The sequence below is a fragment of the Rhineura floridana genome, chromosome 5, assembly GCF_030035675.1.
Source record: "Rhineura floridana isolate rRhiFlo1 chromosome 5, rRhiFlo1.hap2, whole genome shotgun sequence".
Taxonomy (NCBI): Eukaryota; Metazoa; Chordata; class Lepidosauria; order Squamata; family Rhineuridae; genus Rhineura; species Rhineura floridana.
In genome coordinates, this window is record NC_084484.1 from 55,444,231 (window position 1) to 55,463,050 (window position 18,820).

At 41.0% G+C, this 18,820-nt stretch overlaps 1 protein-coding gene across 4 annotated transcripts in view; it reads left to right on the plus strand.

Annotated features, from left to right (window-relative positions):
• Positions 1 to 17,591, plus strand: part of TGFBRAP1 (transforming growth factor beta receptor associated protein 1) — a 36,983-nt gene extending 19,392 nt beyond the window's left edge. For all 4 annotated transcript variants that reach the window (XM_061626784.1, XM_061626785.1, XM_061626786.1 and 1 more), the window contains 8 exons: positions 177 to 259; positions 1,776 to 2,117; positions 3,723 to 3,780; positions 7,444 to 7,587; positions 9,702 to 9,851; positions 11,732 to 11,891; positions 13,062 to 13,495; positions 14,562 to 17,591. In XM_061626784.1, coding sequence (XP_061482768.1) covers positions 177 to 259; positions 1,776 to 2,117; positions 3,723 to 3,780; positions 7,444 to 7,587; positions 9,702 to 9,851; positions 11,732 to 11,891; positions 13,062 to 13,495; positions 14,562 to 14,750 — 1,560 coding nt within the window. In that variant the 3' untranslated portion in view covers positions 14,751 to 17,591. The remainder of the gene's footprint in view (positions 1 to 176; positions 260 to 1,775; positions 2,118 to 3,722; positions 3,781 to 7,443; positions 7,588 to 9,701; positions 9,852 to 11,731; positions 11,892 to 13,061; positions 13,496 to 14,561) is intronic.
• Positions 17,592 to 18,820: the final 1,229 nt, after the last annotated feature.

The window sequence follows — 18,820 nt, forward strand, 5'->3', positions numbered from 1 at the left end:
TTTGGCCCTCCAGATGTTGGTGAACTATGACATGGCCAATGTCCAGGGATGATGGGCTTTCTAGTTCAGCAACATCTGGCAGGCCAAAGATCTTCCACACCTACTATAAATAAATAGCTTGCATTTTTTCATTGTTTTCCTAAATGGCTTGCATTTTTTTTTTCTTTCCCTTTTAGGTTATGTACAAACGAATCCTGCAGCAAGCAGGATTTATACAGTTTGCACAGCTTCAGTTCCTAGAAGCAAAAGAACTCTTCAGGTAATCCTTCACATGGGATGAATAACACTTTTGCAGTGTTAATCAGTCACTGAATAAATCCACGTGCTTGGGTTTAAAAGCTTTTAAGTTCTGAGATATTGTCATGAGGTTGGATTGAAACAAGAAAACAAGGCATGAAATTTAGGATTATGGACTTTCGGGTTGCTCTGTTTTGATTAGTCGATGACTGATTGTGCAAACTCTTTCTGAAACATACCCAAGTCCTGTTGGCATGTATCTTGATTCCTATATATTAAATGTGTTGCAGAGCAGTGAGATTTTATTTATTTTATTATCTATTTATTTATTTATTTGATTTATATCCCCGCCTTCCTCCTGGCAGGAGCCCAGATTTTACCCATCTGCTCTACCCACAGCCCTGCCTTGCCTCCATGTAGGACCCAACTGATGTAACATACTTGGTTTTGAATCAGCTGGGTATTTACAACTTTCTTGGCAAGTCTTCAGAAAAATTCATATTTTTTCCCCAAAGTTATGTCCTGGCTCTTAATGTTGGTGTAGGCATATTGATTGGTGCTGTGTATATGTGTGGGCTGGTTTACTGCATAGCTTCTGGGAACTGTACTCTTGATTTGTTGTTGTGTGCACAACCAGTAACAGGCAGTGGCAGGAGCATTGGATTTCCTCTGCAACTGTGCCTGCACCGCACTGACTTCCACATTGCCTTGTCCCTCTCCCTCCTGGTAACTAGCAGCGGTGGGAAGCCAGGTCAGTAATGCAGCCCTGCCCATGCCACTTTATCAGCTCCTGCTGTTCACAACTGAAGTGGTGGCAAATGTGGATGGGAAGAAATAGGATTCAGTTTGCAATATAGCTGCATGAGCTAGACCTAGCCCACAGGCATATGTCACATGCTGACCCCTTCGGCACTCACCGAAGCCCCTTGGTCATCTCGACTCGTGTGCGTGCATGCGTGCATTCGTTCGTTCGTTCATTCACTGGGCTGCTGCCAGACCTTCAGTAGCCATTCCCTCTTCCTTTCCCCATATGGTCTACAGACATTCAAAGGAAGAGGGAAGAGAGCAGGACTGCTGGAAAACCTGGGCTTTGTTTCCCAGCATGCTGGCTATCCTAATGGCTCTTTTTAAAAAAGGAAGGAAGTGAGGAAAGCACAGACCCCTCCCTTATAAGTGGGGACAAGGTGGCTTGGACAGTATAGAGCTTCCTGTGGAGGAAATCAACAGTGCATGGACAAAGAGGGTAAGTGATCGGGGGGAGAGAGGTTTTGCCTCTCACAAGCTGCCAGCATGGGGCCTCCAATCAAGTTTGGAGTGCTTTAACTCTTTGTCCCCCCACTGCGGTTCTGATCTCGATTTCTTATACTAAATTATGGGCAGTGTCTACATTCCATTGTGCCTGTGTCCACATTCTCCTATCAAGTTTGCACAAAGTTCAGTGTCCTCCTTTTGTGTGTGTGTGTGTGCACGCATGTGTGTGTGCCTATGTATACTTTTTCTTTCTTTTTGCTTCATTTAGTTTGACACTGTAATTGCAGAGGCGGCCAGCTTGATGTCCGGGAGCTGATTTCTCTCTACCCCTTCCTGTTGCCTACTTCCTCTTCCTTCATGCGAACTCACCCTCCCCTCCACGAATATGCTGACTTAAACCAGCTGACGCGAGGGGACCAGGAGAAGATGATCAAGTGCAAACAGTTTCTCATGAGCTACCTGAATGAAGTGCGCAGCACTGATGTTGCGAATGGCTACAAGGAAGACGTTGATACAGCTTTGTTGAAGCTCTATGCAGAGTCCAATCATGAAAGTCTTCTAGATCTACTGGTCTCAGAGAATTTCTGTCTTCTCACAGATAGTGCTGCGTGGCTGGAAAAGCACAAAAAGTAAGCCCCAGAACACATTTCCTAACCTCAGTAGATCTCAAAGTGAATGGTGGGAGTCCTTAAAGATACCCAGTTACTTCCCTGATACTTTTATTTCCATTTTTGAACATGTTGAACAGAAACCCATATCCCTTTTTTAACTTTTAGCAACTTTTCTTCATAATTTTAGCTTTATAAAAAAAATTACAAATTGAAAAATAACATCCCTTAGTGCTTTCTGCTAAGACTACTGTGTGTGAGAGATAATTTCATATAACTTGTTTATTTAAGGCACCTATACCCCACCGTTTAGGCAAAAAAGGCTCTTGGAGCAGCTTATGAAAATCACTACTAAGATGGTCCCTGCCCTCAGCCTCAGAGTCCAAAATCACACAACATATGAGGAAAAGGGTGTGGAAGGGAGGAGGGGAAAAGAAGCTTAGCACAGTATGCATTGCAAAAATAAACATCTTTCTCCTTCATAATCCTTACATGACTTTGAATTTCCCTTTTTGCCTGTCACCATTGACGTAACTGAAAAAGAGAGCCTAACTTTCAGGAAACATTACTTTCTTCTGGAGGACCTTGAGCCATCCACATGAGAACCGTTATCTATTGTGTAACTGCAGCATCCCAGTATTGTCCTGCTTGTTGTGTAACTGTAGGAGACTGAATGTTTTGAGTTGAACAAGGGCCAGCAATGTTGGTTTTTCCCATTGACTCACTCCTGCCTGAGGTGAGAGAGACAGAGGACTATTGGATTCTTCACTATGTGAACAGCAGCAGAATTCTCAGCTGCTAAGCCCTGGTTTTGGCCTTTGTACTGTCTTACACTCTGGATGTAGCTAATAAAGGTGGGTCTCTGGGATAATACAAGACAGGAAGACTCTAGCAGCTGGATTAAGCATCAGGCCATCAAGTTTCCTCACCCCAGTATAAATATTTATGAGCCTTCCTCTCTGTTTGTAATTTTCTTCTGACTCGTACTCCTTGATATAGATGGTCTGCTGTTGCAGTGCTTGTGAAGAACCATAATTCAGTGATAGAGTACCTTATTTGCATGCAAAAGACCTGAGGTTCGATCTCTGGTGTCTCCAGGTACGGCCAGGAAAGACTCCTGCATGAAACCCTGGAGAGCCGTTGCCAGCCAATATTGACAGTACTGACCTAGACAAACCAATGGCTTGACTTGGTGTAAGGCAACTTTCTATGTTCTGATCCTATCTATGTAAGCCTACACAGATTGCAAAAAACAGAGGACTTTTCACATAGGAAGGCATCTTCCTATGTGAATCTTTCAGAGGATTAGGTGGGTGGGAACCTGTTCTCTGTTAGATGATGGCGTTTGGTGGATAATGTCAGATCCTTAAAGTGTTGTATACGTGTGGACCTCACTGGGTTCTTCAGGCACTGGTAGTGTTGTGTTCTGGCTCTGTTCTCAGTGTTACTGCTTTGCACAAAAGTAGCGACTGAGAGACAGAAATTCAGCCTGCTTCATGTGTAAAATGGGAATAAATAGACTCGCCTCACAGAAACTTTGCAAGAATTAACTATTAATCACACACAGTGCTTTACAAACACAAAGTAATAATCTGATTTGCCACTTTTATATTGCTTTCTATACAGGTTCTTTGCACTTGGGCTTCTGTATCACTCAAATGGTCAAGATGCGGCAGCGCTACAGGTTAGAGTGCAACCATGTCTCCAGGAAATCAAAGCAACATGTAAATGTTCTATAGTGAATCAAAACATTTTAGCTTTTTCCCCCAGTTCCAGCTCTGGCCACCAGGAACCTGTCACATGCTCATGCATTTAAAGCTATTGTTGTTGCTCTTCAGGTAGATAGCTGAGCTAGTGAAAAGGGAATAGAATCCCCAGTTGTCTGTGCTGCACCCCCCTCCCATTCCCCTGTCACATTTCAGCTCTTTCAGTGTATCTGTGCAGGTGGGGGGCAATACCAGTTTAATGCCAGGCATGTTACTCAGATGGATGGTCAACTACCATCCCAGCCTGGCTGTCAGACGAAAAAGGGGGGGGGAGCACAAAAATAAGGAGACACACTCCAGTGCTACTGGTAATGGGCTGTTTATTAAGCTCAATGCATTTCGGAGAACTTTCCTTCATCAGGACTTAAAGTCAAAACAAAATGTGAAAAATTAAGATAGTTTGAAGACAACATCGGTATCACAGGTAAAGCAAGACTAAAATAGCATCAGTGTCACTTAAAACTCTGCATTCAGAAATTTCTCTTACAAAAGATACATACCAATACACTTAATCACAAGAAAAACACATAGCATATTTATGATGCACCTCCATCATTTCAAGACAACATTATACTAACCTCATTCCTAAAATATTTTTAAGAACCTTTGCTGTAAGTACGTATGAGTAGATAGCTACGAACCGCAAAAGACCAATGTCTAAAATGCTTGTCATATCTCTCTACATGGGCTGGTATGTCCTTGCAATGTACATATAAATCTTCACTGTTCACTTTCTTCACTCAGACAAATTCTGGACCAAAGAGGTCTAAATAATAATAATAATAATAATAATTTATTAAATTTATGTCCCACCCTTCCTACCAGTAGGAGCCCATTATTCTTGTTCTTATAATGTCTCCGTAGATAATTCTAATCCCAAACTGATGCTCCCATTCAGAATGCAAGGTCAGTGCTGCTTAATACGCTTCTGAGCAAATTAAACAGCTTGTGATCCAGCTGTGTGACTACTGTAAACACTTGATGGGCTAATCCTGCTACCACTTGCAAGTGGCAACTTACAAAATAGTATTTTGCTAATACTAAAGCATTCTGCCAGCCCTAGCTATGGCCTAGTTGTTCCCTGGCTTCTGTCTCTTGTTTCTTGTCCAGCTATTCTATATACTTGACAGTGCCTCTTCTAAACTGTAGAAGTTTCTAGTTTACCTACCCTGCTCTAGTAAGAAAAGATGTTTATTAAATGAGTTTAAGACAGCAGTAGCTCACCTGAGATCAATTCAGCACAAGCCCCTCTGGCCTTGAATCCAAGTCTGTAGCTAGGGAGGGTGGGTGGTGAGGCTCACATGTCAATGCAAAATAATTACCTACTTTTAATCTGTGCCAGAGTACTTATTGGTCATACTGATATATTTGCTGCTGCTGCTGTTGTTGTTATTATTATTATTATTATTACATACTGTCTTTTATTTCAAGAAGAATGCCAGGGTGGTTCACAAAGAAACAAAAGCCAACAAAAAGAATAAAACCAATTATAAAGATACAGCTACCCGCAATTAAAATACATAATAAAACTACACTAACACATCATAATTAAAATATATAATAAACAAGCCCATTAAAACAGCATAACAATTAAAACAGTTAAAATAGTTCAAGCAGCAGAGATTCGAGTTAAGAGATCAGGGAAATGCTTGCCAGAAGAGGCGTGTCTTCAAGAGCCGGCGGAATGCCAATACCAATCAGGCCTCCCTAATTTCAGCAGGGACAGCATTCCATAAAAGTGGTGCCACTAGTGGGGAAAAAAAACCTGCCTCTGTGGGTTAGTTTTGTTACGGTTGATAGTCATCAGGCTGTGGTAAAATTAACTAGTCCATTTGTTGATCTTAATGCCTTTACTGGGCAGTAGAGGGCCAGGGTATTAGAAGGTTGGAGTAGGTTAACTTATTCAAAACAGGGTAGAATGTTGCCTATGCTTTCCTTTATAGTTCTCTAAATCAAAGGTGTAGAGAGACTTAGGTATATGGAAATTTAAAAAAATAGGAAAGGGAAGAAAGTTTCTGCAAAGCGACAGGCCCCTGCTTCCCCTTGCTATTTAATGCTCCCATCAAAACTTATATTGGCCCATAGCAGCCATTGCTTCTTCGGATGGCTTTTTCTGTATGTGTACGAGGTCTGCTGTTTTGGTAGGGAGATCTAAGTGAGGAGACCTTGGCGTGTACTGAATATAGAAATGTGGTACATTGAACAAAGTTGATCATAAAATTATTCTGTGAATTCAAAGTGGATTTAGAACAAAAACATGAGTAGATGAAGCCATCGTAAGGTTGTCTTCATCTTCTGGCACAGTGTGACTGTTCGTGAATGCTTATGTAGATAGTGAACAAGAGGTGATAGATACCAGCTTATCCTGTCCCTGTGGTTCAAAGACATTCCAAGAAATGTCAAAACACTTCTGTGAGTAGTCACTTTGCCAGGAAAAAGTCACCTTGTCCTGGCTTTATTGCCTAAGTCCATCCTTGTTTAGCCAAAATCACAGTGGCTAAAGGCTTGTTCTTAGGCAGTAGCTTACAGGATCTTGACACGGCTGCCACCAAAAATAGCAGCCCCATGTAGAATTCTCCACTGTCCTCTCCCCATACTTTTTAGGCACATGTTTCTTTGCCCATGCCATCAGTAGCAAATGAGTTGGAATGTCAGGAGGGAAATTTACAACAGGAGGATTGCACAGCATGGGTAAATGTGCCTAATTGTTACCAGGGTGATGTGGAGGGAAGAATTCAACCCGGGGATTCCACTTTTGGTAGTATCCCTGTGTTGAGTGTTATGTTTAGTTTTGCACCAGGAGTCTGCTGCAGGTGCAAAGTAAAAGATCTGCTGCTGTATCAAGCACCTGTTAGTTCTTGTGACATCCCTGTGTCCCTGGGATTACCACCTCCTGATTCCCTAATGCCTGGATTAGGAAATCCCCAGGAAGTCCACCTTAGTCGGAGTCAGATATATTCTCTGAACCACAAGCTTCAGCCCCACAACCTTTTCCCCAAAAGGTGACCACTGGTGTAATCTTTATGTAAAATTGGTATAGGTACAGAAGAGAACCTTTTGGTAGCACACTTGATCAAGCTGACATGTGGGATTTTGAATCAGACAATGAACTTTATTATATAAGATGCTAAATATGACAATGAATAAGTTATTGTCCCTATCCTACCCCACTAATCCCAGTGAAATCCTCTCCTAAAACCGCAGCCTTTCTAACTAGGTGTTCCCTTCTTGATCCCTAACTTAGCTAACTCTGTCAAACCCCAATGGTTTTTCTCTTCAAAACTCCACTTGGGATTCTCACTCACACACCCTCTCCCACTTGTCAGTCATATCTCATCGGCACATTCTATTAATGCTTACTTACCTGAATACAATTTCAGAATAGTTTTAAACATATAAATAATTCTGATTTTGTTGCAGTGCTATTATGTAAGTGCAACATCTTTAGCACTTGTGGACTAAGTCCATGAAGTTTTGCTAAATTAATATTGATTGGTAACTTGAAGAAAAATAACATTTGGCTTTCAAGACTGTAAATTGTCACTTGAAGCTGATAGCGTTATGTTTCTTTTGTACTTCAGTTATGGGTAAAAATTGTTAATGGAGACCTCCAGGACTCTACACGCACAGACCTTTATGAGTATATAGTAGACTTCCTTACCTCCTGCTTGGACCACGAATTGGTGTGGAAGTATGCAGAATGGGTCTTACAGCGAAGTGAAGAGGTTCGTGACTGGATATTATTTTGGTGGTGGTGGGGATGGTTTTAAGAGTACTGTTGCTTTGATAAATATGTATTTTTGAAATCTTTGTCTTTTTCTACATAATTCTATCCCCTTGCATTCCAACAGAGATACAGTGATTATGGAGTACTGTGAAGTAATGCACAGTAATGTAATGCCAGTCAAATAGTGGTATGAAAAAATGTTCATAAAGATGAGCTTTAATTTTGTGGTGCCCAAGTTTTCCTCTGATTCTCAAGGCAGCGTTACTACAAGAAACTTCCATGTTGCCAGAATTCAAAGCACAAGGCTCTGTACCTGGAAAAATATGATACTTCTTCCAGCCCCCTCTCCAAGATTGCACACATTGCTATTGTGGTCACCGTGGAATGAAGTGATTCACATGAATTGGCCACATTGCCTTGTTTCATTGGTCACTTTAATTGTTTTGCTTTTAGGTAATTGTCACTGTCCTTTTTGGTTTTCATTTCACCTCATTACACACAAATGCTTGCCAATGGGGGCTGGATAAGGGCCAGTAAATTGATTCCGAATCCTAGCAAGACAGAAGCACTGTGGGTAGGTGGTTTCTGAGTTCGGATAATTGGTCAATTGCCTGCTTTGGGGGTGCTCCTAGATCCATGTTTGTTGTTAGAGATCAAGGTGACCTCAGTGGCTAGGAGTGCCTTTTACCAACTTCAGCTGTTAAGACAGATGTGGCTGTTTCTGGACCAGGATAGCCTGGCCGCTTTTGTCCATGCCCTGGTAAGATCTAGGCTAGATTACTATAATGTAGTCTATGTGGGGCTGCCCTTGAGGTTGGTTTGGAAGCTTTAGCTGGTGTAAGATGTGGCAGCGTGACTGCTTACTGGGGCAGGACATCACCAACGTGTTATCCTGCTACTGAAAGAATTGCACTGGCTGCCCATTAGCTACCAGGCTAATTTCAAGGAGCTGGTTTTGGTGTACCAAACCCTATATAACTTGGGGCTAGGATACCCAAAATACCATTTTACCCCTTATATACCCAGTCAGTCACTGTGCTGCAGGTGAGGTCCTGAAGATCCCATCTTATCAGGAGGCCCATTCCGCACAACATAGGAAGTGGACCTTTAGTGTAGTAGCACCTACCCTTTGGAATTCCCTCCCCTTAAATATTAGATGGGTGCCATTTCTGTTATCTTCCAGTGCCTACTAAAGGCCTTCCCTCTTTCAACAAGCCTTTTAATTAGAGACCCTATCCCAGTCTGTGCCTGTTTTGTAATTGCTTTTTAAGTTTTAAATGTATATTTTTAGTGAAGATGTTTTTAAGATATTTTATTTTTAAGATGTTTTTAGTGTTTTGTCCTTTGTTTGTTGTCCTAGGCTCTTCCTGGGAGGAAGGGTGGGATAGAAATTTAATAAATAATTCAGGATTACACTTCATGTATGTCATGAAAAGGACTGTGGTGCATGCAAGCTTATGCCATAATAAATGTGTTAGTCTTTAAGATGCCACAATACGTTCTTTTTTTTTTTTTTTTTTGCTGCAGCAGACTAACACAGCAGTTGCACTCTGGTCCTGCTTGTGGGCTTCCCGCAGGCATCTGGATAGCCATATTGAAAAGAAATTGCTGGACTAGATGGGCTCTTGGCCTGATCCAGCAGGGCTCTTCTTATGTACTTATGGCCCTCTGGAAGCTGTTGGATATTCTTTGTGACTTAAGCTAAACAGTTGCCTTCCCCGTTATTTTTCTCTGCATGTGTATTTAATTCAGTTGCATTCTGTATGACTTATGGCCAGGAGCATGCATCTAGAAGCACACATTTGTCTCTATAAAATATTGTAAAGAGGCAAATAGCAGCACAGCTGTCTGTCCTCCTCCCACCCTAGGTCTGTGTAAATTGAATTTTGTGTGGATCCTCCCCTTCCAAAGTCCATTCTTGCAAAGCAGCTACTTGTGTCATTCTTTCAGTGATTTTGATTTCGGTAGCACTAGAAAAGGCTGGATCCTTTCAGTCACTTTAAACAAATATTGGGCAACAGGAATTGGTAACCTGGCAGCAGAGACTTGTGTGTGGTGTGAGTCACTTGTAAATGTGACAGTTTTTAATTTCTTAAATGCATTTTGCTTTAGGTTGGAGTATACGTCTTCACTAAAAGGCCCTTGGAAGAAGAAGAACAGAAAAACAGCTTTAATCCAGATGATGTCATCTGCTGCCTTAACAAATATCCCATATCACTAGTAAAATATTTAGAGTTCTTGGTTCTGGAAAGAAGAGTGAAAGTAAGTGGGGGGTGGGTCCTGTAGTATAAAACTGTGATTTGTGTCTATTGGAGTGTTCAGTCTATGCCTGAAGCTCTACGTGGCTCAAAGCAAATCCAGGTTGTTTCTCTAGATTGTTGCAGGGCAACCCTGGTAATTTGAGGCTTTATGACACTTCTTCCATTCCTTCCTGCTTGCTTATTCAGTCTCTTAAGTAGACCCATTACCAAGGGAAGGAAGTTGGCTATTGTAAAACTGGGAGGTAATTTTGGCACAAAGTACATATAACACTACAATTTTGGTTATCAATGTGCTAAACTGAAAAACAAGAACGATCCTTTACATTATTTACTCTTGGAAGTCTAGTTCTGTTAACTTGCAGCATAAGCAGAGGGGAAAATGGCTAAAATGGTATCCTGTTCCCTTCTCAAATGGCTTTTGAGCAGTCCTACATGTTCCCTCTAATCCCAGAAGGGTGCTTTTGTGCATCTTTGAAGGCAAAGGCTTAGTATTCCCTCTACATCAAGGGTGGAGAACCTAAGGCCAGGGGGGCAAATGTGTCCCTCCAGACCTCTCCATCTGACCCTCAACACATCCCATACCACACCCCTTTCCAGGCTACATCTCTCACTGGCCCTCCTCAAGTCCCTTTGACTGGTTTGAATTCTGATTGTGCCTTACTTGTCTGATGGAGATGGGTGTATGTGTGTAAACTGACTTCTGCGTGACTGGTACGTAGCCTATTGTAAAAGGCTAAGAGTTGCATCTGTTGCTCTGCCCATTTTACCTCTGTTCCCACTACCACCACTGGTATGCAGCCCTGAAAGGTTCCCCATGAGCAAATGTGGCCCTTGGGCCGGAAAAGGCTCCCACCCCTGCTCTACATCTCCCGTGTCTGATGAAGTGTTTTCTGTGCAGTGTTGGGGCTTCCAGCAGCACTGATACCTCTTAATTACTCCAGAACTCCTTTGGGTGCCAATTCCAGTCCTGAATCAATGGGATGAGAGATCCCTTAACCCCTTTTACTAGGAGTGTAGGATTCCTAGCTTTTACTGCTGTCATTCAGCAGAATGTGGAATTAGGCTGTTAAACCTATATTTTAGTTGCAGAAAACCTATATTTGAGTTGTATTGTGTGTTGTGATTTTTATCATATTTTTCTATTTATTGTATTGAGTTTTGCTTGGTATGCTTTTGTACTGTTATCTTTATTCTGTATACGTTTTTGAGATTTTTTTTGTAAGTTGCTTTGAGTTTCATTTTGGAAAAAAGTGACTAATAAATAATAAATAATAATACATAAAATGATAAGCTTTGAAAAAAACTCAAAACAGTCAATGGCTGCTTAGGAAGAAGTATTTCCAAGATTAGAAAACTGCATAATGTCAAATGTTTCAGAAGCAGAATATTATTATTAGATATGTATTAGATATATTATTATTAAATATGTTTCAGAAGCAGAATATTATTATTATTTTACCAGAAGTGAGAAAGATGCTGGCTTGGGTAAGCCACTGGAATTGAATGGTTAAGATGCAAATAGGACAAGAATGAAAACGTGATAGGACAAAAATGGCATATAAATTCTTACAGGATTTGTGCTTCTTATTGCTATGGTGATCATACTTTGAAAGGCACAGGAATTTTTCTCTTTGAGTCCTTTGAATTTCAGCGTTTTTGCATCATGTATGAGAAACTGATGGAATTTTGAACTTCTGTATTTGTTAAAGGACAGAAGCTCAGTCCTTTTGAAACAATGAACCTATTGAACTTATTTTACCTTTCTTGTTACTGATGATGTTCTCTTGATTTTTGGGGGGGGACACTTATTTTGGTTAAATATTAATGAAACTGCTTATGGAGATAATCTTGGAATTAATTGGTTGCCTTTTATACCGGTAGAAGGAAAAATACCACACCCATCTAGCAGTACTTTACTTGGAGGAAGTGTTGCATCTAAAATCACTGGGTGCAGAGAAGTATGAAAAACTGACCAAAACACAGCTGAAACTGCGGTGTCTTCTGCAGAAATCTGACTTTTATAGAGTTCATTTTATCTTAGGTAAGAGAACTGAAATTGTATTTCTATATACTGCTGAAGAGGTTTTGCCAGTTGTACAGGCAGAGAAAATGCATGGAAGCAAAAGAACATTTGAAACTGCACAAGGGCGATTTTGAATTCAAGTTGTCAGTGAGATAATTTTAAAATGGATGGTGTTGATGCCAGTTCCTGTTGCATTACAGCCGATTCAAGTTCCATGATAACTAAGGACTGGTTCAACTTGCTATGGAATCCAGCAGCTCCCTGAAGTTCAACATTATTATATTTATTAAATTTCTATCCTGCCCTTCCTCTCAGAAGGAACCCAGGGCTGCAAACAAGGGACACTAAACACATCTTAAAACATCATAAAACAAAACATCTTAAAAACATATTTTTTAAAAAACTTTTAAAACTTCTTTAAAAGCAATTCCAGAACAGACACAGACTGGGATAAGGTCTCTACTGAAATGGCTTGTGATGGAAGTTGCTGTGAAACATGCATTCTAGAATTTGTATGCATGCATAAGCATAATCTCCCCTGATTGCCACAATCCTTCCACTTCTGAAATGAAGGATTACAGGAAACTGGACATATCCCATATTAGGTCATCTTCGTGTGCACATGGTTTTGTGCCTTGCTGCCCATAAGTGATGAATGAATCTAGTCAGCAGTGTGTGAATTCTAGGAACCCTTTTGTGTTCCAAGACCATTGATCACTTTAATAGTGTGTTTAACTTTGCATTAAATTAACAAACACAACTGCATTGCCAATAATAAAATATTGGCAGGGATCCAAATAGCGTGCACATATCAGGGCTTTCCCCAGGGCCCTGCTTTCTCCACATAGCCCTTGAAAAGCTGTTCCTGAGAACTGGAGGATCTTCCAGAGTGGTGCGTGAAGCAGGATGCCAAACTTGTGTCTGGGGGGTGGAGGTGGGAAGAAAAGTAAAGTGCCTTTTATTCATGGTTAGGGCTGTTTGGTTCCTCCCCATTATATTCAGAAAGTTAATGATGGGTCCAGAATGCTACATGCAGCTGTCCTTGACAAGTGTTGGGGGAAACGTTGCTCTTAGTTTTACCTTTCTACTTGCTTTTAGTTTTCAGTTGTTCTTTTAAGACCACTAGTGTATATGAAGAATTGTGGCTTGCATTGACAAGAACTCTTGCTTAAAATTTACATTTGGCAGATAAAATCAGAGGCACAGATCTTCTTATGGAGTGTGCAATACTATTTGGAAAACTGGAAGAGCATGACAAAGCTTTAAATATCCTGGTCCATGAACTGAAGGATTTCGCCGCTGCTGAGGATTACTGTGTGTGGAATTCAGAGAGCAAAGACCTTCCTTACAGACAGAAACTTTTTCATATGCTGCTTTCGGCATATTTAAGTTCCAGCACATCAGAACCCAAACTGGATATGGCTGCTGTAGATCTCTTAAATAATCATGCGGCTGAATTTGATGCAGCATGCGTTTTGCAGCTTATACCTGACACCTGGTCAGTTCAACTTCTCTCCTCGTTCCTGAGTGGCGCAATGCGGGAAAGCATTCATGCACAAAGAATGACCCAGATTGCACTGGGCTTAGCAAAAACTGAGAACCTTACTTACAAGTATGAGAAGGTGAGCATACTAGTTTGATAATTGCATGGACATGGTGAAATCTATTAGCATCTTACTGAACATTTGGGTTCCTGGTGGAAGGAAACTCATCCTAATCCTCTCTAGCTAATACATCAGTGGTAACTTATTCATTGATGACGTCCATCCTGTCAAGTGACATTTTCTTTTCCGGTTGAAGGAAACAATTTGAGTTTGGTGTGTTCATCTAACTCACAATAAAAAATCTTGAATTGTATTCAATGCCAGTGCATGAATAGGCATGCAGGGAGAATATAAGCCTTGTTCTTCCTCAGTGCAGCCTCCAAGCCTCCCCCCCAAAAAAACCCTGAGGGTTGAACACCTCTCAGGAAAGGTCTGTAGTGTGAGGTCAGCAGGTGCAGTAGGTGGAGAGAATTGGGAAAAATAGGCCATTGGCAAATTGCTTGAGCAGAGGGAGCGTCTATGTGCTCATGCCTGTGGGGAACCTGTGGCCATCCAGATGTTGCTGAACTACAGCTTGCATCACCCCTGATCATTGGCCATGCTAGATGTGGCTGATGGGAGTTGGAGTCCAACAGCATCTAAAGGGCACCAGGTTAGTCAGTCACCCCTCCCTCACATACAGAAGGTGTGTACTGTGGGTGTACTGCCAGAGCTACCTGTCATTAATTGAGGATTAATATACTTTGTAGCAGAGTTGGGAAAAGGAAGTGTGTGCATCCCTCCCACAATACAAGGTGGTAGGTATAGTATATAGTATAATAGAAACCATTCACATAGCTAAATCCTATCATACCATTCTGGAGATAAAGTGCAGCTAAGTGTCAGCAGTACACCTATGTGGCTTTTATAAACCCCTTGCTGTCGTGGTCTCCTCCAAGACACTTTGGAATTGTAGTTTGATGGGTTTACTGAAAAGTCTGATAGGGAATGATTATTGAACCAGTTCTAGTAGACTATATCTGCTACCAATACAATACACAGAGAATAACAATGGTATTTGCAACAAACCTGGTGGAGCCTTACACCCACCTTGGTTCATGCACCACTCTTCAGTGACCTGCTGGCTTGTTTCTCTTGCTTACAGGTAAAGTTAAAAGGGATCCCGACTGTTGTCTCAGACAGAAAACTCTGCCAGGTGTGTCAAAGCCCTTTCTGTGAGCCTGCATTTGTCAGATATCCTAATGGTGGCGTAGTCCACACACACTGTGCTGCAAACAGACTTGTGAATTCTAACACAAACCACCATTTATCCAGCCCTAGTGGACGGACATGAAATGAGATGCTTCTTGCTGTGTGTGTTAACTCCTTGGAATTACCAAGGACAATCTGCTGGATAAAAGAACAGACAAGTCAGGCAGAGAGGTTGCCCTGTGATGGACAGGAAGACTTCAGTCAATGCGAAACATGGCCTCTTAACTGCTGAACTGTTATGAATGTAGGTGGCACAAATAATTGTTTATATAAAATGAACAAATACTTTCCTCACAATAATGGTGAGTGTAAGGGAGGGGGTAGGCAGGGGAAAACGTTTTTTAAATTAAAACTTGCACTGAATGTGGTGATCAACAGGTCTTAGAAGGAGAGGGGCTGATGGGCAAAAAACCCTGATTATTCTGCCTCTTGAACATGTGATATGAAGCAGCACTTCTTCGAGAGCAGAGCTGCAATGTTCTCAGCTGGATCTAAATTTTGCCGACTGGGACAGCATCATGAACTTGTTCTGTGCTCTTCATACTGTTTTGTTTTTTGAGAAAGATTTGATGCACTTTGAGCCTTTGTTCTCCTTCTCTGCTGTGTCACGTCCATTTATTACAAAACCCATTGAAGCACTTGCCTGTTAGGAGTTCCTGCTCTAACTAGGAGCAAGAGGGAGGCATGACGACTGGAACTGTGAAAAGTCACTGTTTCTGACACTATTAATCACAATGAAGCCACCAGTGTCTGTCATATGGGTTCATAAACCATTGGCTCGCGATGGGGAGGAAGAGTCTTTAATAAATGTAATGACTTATTTATTATCATACAGATGTTCTGTAAATACGGTTGAATGAAATGGTTTTATATCAACATGTTCAACATGTAGTCAGTAATTCCAGGTATAGCTTTTGAAGAGTCTACACCTGACATCTTTTGGAGTCCCTGTAAGTAAAGAAATCTGTGCCTCTAATCTCCTTTGCAGGAAGGGGTTCATCCAAAGGGGTAAGGGTGCTGTCATGACATGAGTAGTTGCATCCTAAAGGTGCTGAGTAAGCTTGATAACAATAAATGCTGTATGGATTCTGAAGTAGTAGTGTGCCAAACTTTTTGAAAGATGCCACTGTGTGTGATACCTACTTTGATGTTGCTTTCTAACTGGTAATGTCCTGCTGTCTTACTGCATTCCTTATGCACCTATGTCTGCCTCTCTAGATCACTCCTAATACTCAGTTTCAGAGACTGGGAAACCAGTGCTACCTCTTTGAGTGAAAGCTTTATGTTTTGGAAAAGCACAGCACAAAAAATAAAGAAAACCTAAAGCAAGATTTTTTAGGTTTTCTGCACCATATAACCTGTTGTACTTTCTGCTTGTAACCTACGTTCCTGAATGAAAATGGGCAACAAGTGACTGTAGTCCATGAGCGTACCACTAGTGTTTCAAGAGTTTCCCCTCCCATTAGGTTTAGTCAACTCTTATGTTTAAAAAGTGATTTAATAGAGGGAATAATTTTGGCTTCATGGGTCAGGTCCTTATCACATCCTAGCCTCGTGGGCCAACTTCGACAGGTGGACAGTAATGATGGCAGGTGATTGGGTGGTTTGGAGCACCTGAGGCTTTGATTTTACCACCCATCAGCTGATAGGCAGTAGAGCCAAAGCCTGCTTTTTGTTGCCACTGCACAATCGGGATTGCATTTTAAGGCTCCCAATTGTGCATGGGCAGCCACAACCTACCCCACACCTCATGCCACATGGGGAAATGTTCCTCATGGGCCAAGCTTGGCCTGCAGGCCAGAGGTTCCTTGCCCCAGTATAAAGGGAAACACACAGGACCGTTTTTTCTGTGGACCACAACCAGTGTTACAAGGGATACCTTCTTTAGAAAAACTATGTACCCCTTGAAACTGGATATGTTTCATGATAAGTAACTGTTGAGCATTTTTAAGTTATTTTGTTGCCATAGTCTAAAGACTCGGTTAAGCATATAACTAATTCACCAGCTGGCCTTTCCTTTAGGCTTGATCATGTTTTCTTTTGTGTCTTTAAAGGCATCTTTAAAGTTTAATTTTATTGTAATAACCATTTCACTTTAGAAAATAAAGAATAAATATAACTAAGTGATACAACATAAGCATATATACAGGAGATAATAAATAGAATTTGGTAACATTTTTAAAAAAGGCTAAGCATCCTTAAGACGAGGTCAGCACAAACTGTGGCTAATCAGATTGCTCCTAATAAAAAGTATGGTTGCCCTGCATGTTGTAACTTATCAGTCTAGTAATGTACAAAAAAGACTCCCTTAATGATCATGTTGTTGCCTTCCCCTCTCATACTCTCTCCTTATAAGTAAGTTAAGCCATATCCTAAATTCTCATGCACCACTTGTCAACAGAAAGCGAGTTCCTCATTTTCCATCTCTGATGGCTAACTTGGCCACCATTAAAAAGTGTGCTACCATTTTGACATCAGCTGGAAGCATATCCTTTACATAGCTTAATAGCATTAGTAATTACCTATAATCTTTTAAATTTCATTATTACAGTTCCCTAATAATTCACAATTTAGGACAAATCCAAAAGATGTAGAATGTTGGCTTTATCTGAGTTACGAAGCCAACGTTTTTCTTCTACAAGTTTATATTCAACTCTGCCTATTACCACCTCAAATTTATTTTATAAAATGCTTCTGAGGTTCATACACGCCAAGGAGTGTAGGACATTTTTCCACATCCAAGTCCATATTCCGAGTATAATATCTTTGCAAAATGTGATAAGACATGTCTCATAGTATCCAAGTGTTACATAATTTTGTATATTGGGCTCATGTTTTTCTTGGCTATCTGATGACACCACTGCAAAAGTTGTGCAATCTCTTGAAGAACAATGCTTAACTTATAAATATTGAAATAAAGGGATATGCTGCTTGTTTCTTTCACAATTTCCAAACACCTCTTTAGCAGCCCATTTCATAGCCACTGCCTGATTTCCAATCCTGTAAATTTCCCAATATAATTTATATTTCACTATTATAATGATATGTCATAAATGACAATCTGGGGCTTAATTTGCCAAATTATAAATACATTGCTAAGAGACTGGTTTTGTCCAGCTCTTTGTTACTCCAGTGCCACATGCTATTTTTAAGATGTGTTGCTAGCTTATTCTAATTTAGTTGCTTTAACAGCTGTAACTCGTGGGTTGTATTCAACTAATGTTTACTCAGAGTAGATCCTCTGACCTAATGGACTTAAGTTAGACATGGCCATTAGTTTCAGTCAATCTACTCTGAGTAAAAGTTAGTTAAACACAACCCCAACATTTAAACGGGGCAGCATCACACCTGGAATGCTATTTTATGCATGGGAGTATTATAAGCCAACTGAGTGCCAATCTTGGCTGCTACTTTTTGTTGCTGGCCCACAGAAATCCCAATAATAGTAAGTAAAAGTTTTGCCCCTGATCCAGATTAAGACTGTAGCATATGGAGAGGTGCCTTTAAAAAAAAAACACCTTTTTGTACTGGTGTCTTGGTGAAGATGTCCTTCCCCTAAGTTACCTCTTTTGCACCTCCCTTCCTGTGCGCCATGATTCTGATCCTTCTCCCTTCAGTCCAGCTATTTACAATTGAAAAGCACAACTCCAAATCACACATTTGATGTAATGTGTACTTGGTCTTGTACAGATTGCAAAATCTTGAGAGATTGTAAAGTTTTGTTTATGGTGGTCTTACTCAGTTGCTGAAAACACTGGTCTAACAGATGTTAATAGAATATCCTATTCTAAGCATGATTGTACAGGAGTAAATCCCACTGAACTCAATAAGCATGCAAATGATCAAACCTGCCCTCCCCTCCCCCTCCCTCCTATCCCCTTCCTCCTGTCACTCCCCCTTCCCTTTCAATACCCTACCCCTCTTTCCCCTCCCTTCCTCCTTCCCTCACCTATCCTAAGTATGATTACATGGGAGTAAATCCCATTGAACTCAATAAGCATGCAAATTATCAGACCTGCTTTCCTCCTCTCCTCCCTTCCCCTCTCCCCTTCTGCCTCCCTTCTTCTCTTCCTCCTCCCGTGCCCACCGCAGCCCTCCTTCCCTCCTCTCCCGTGGTCAGTTTCACCTATGCTAAGCATGATTGCGAAGGAG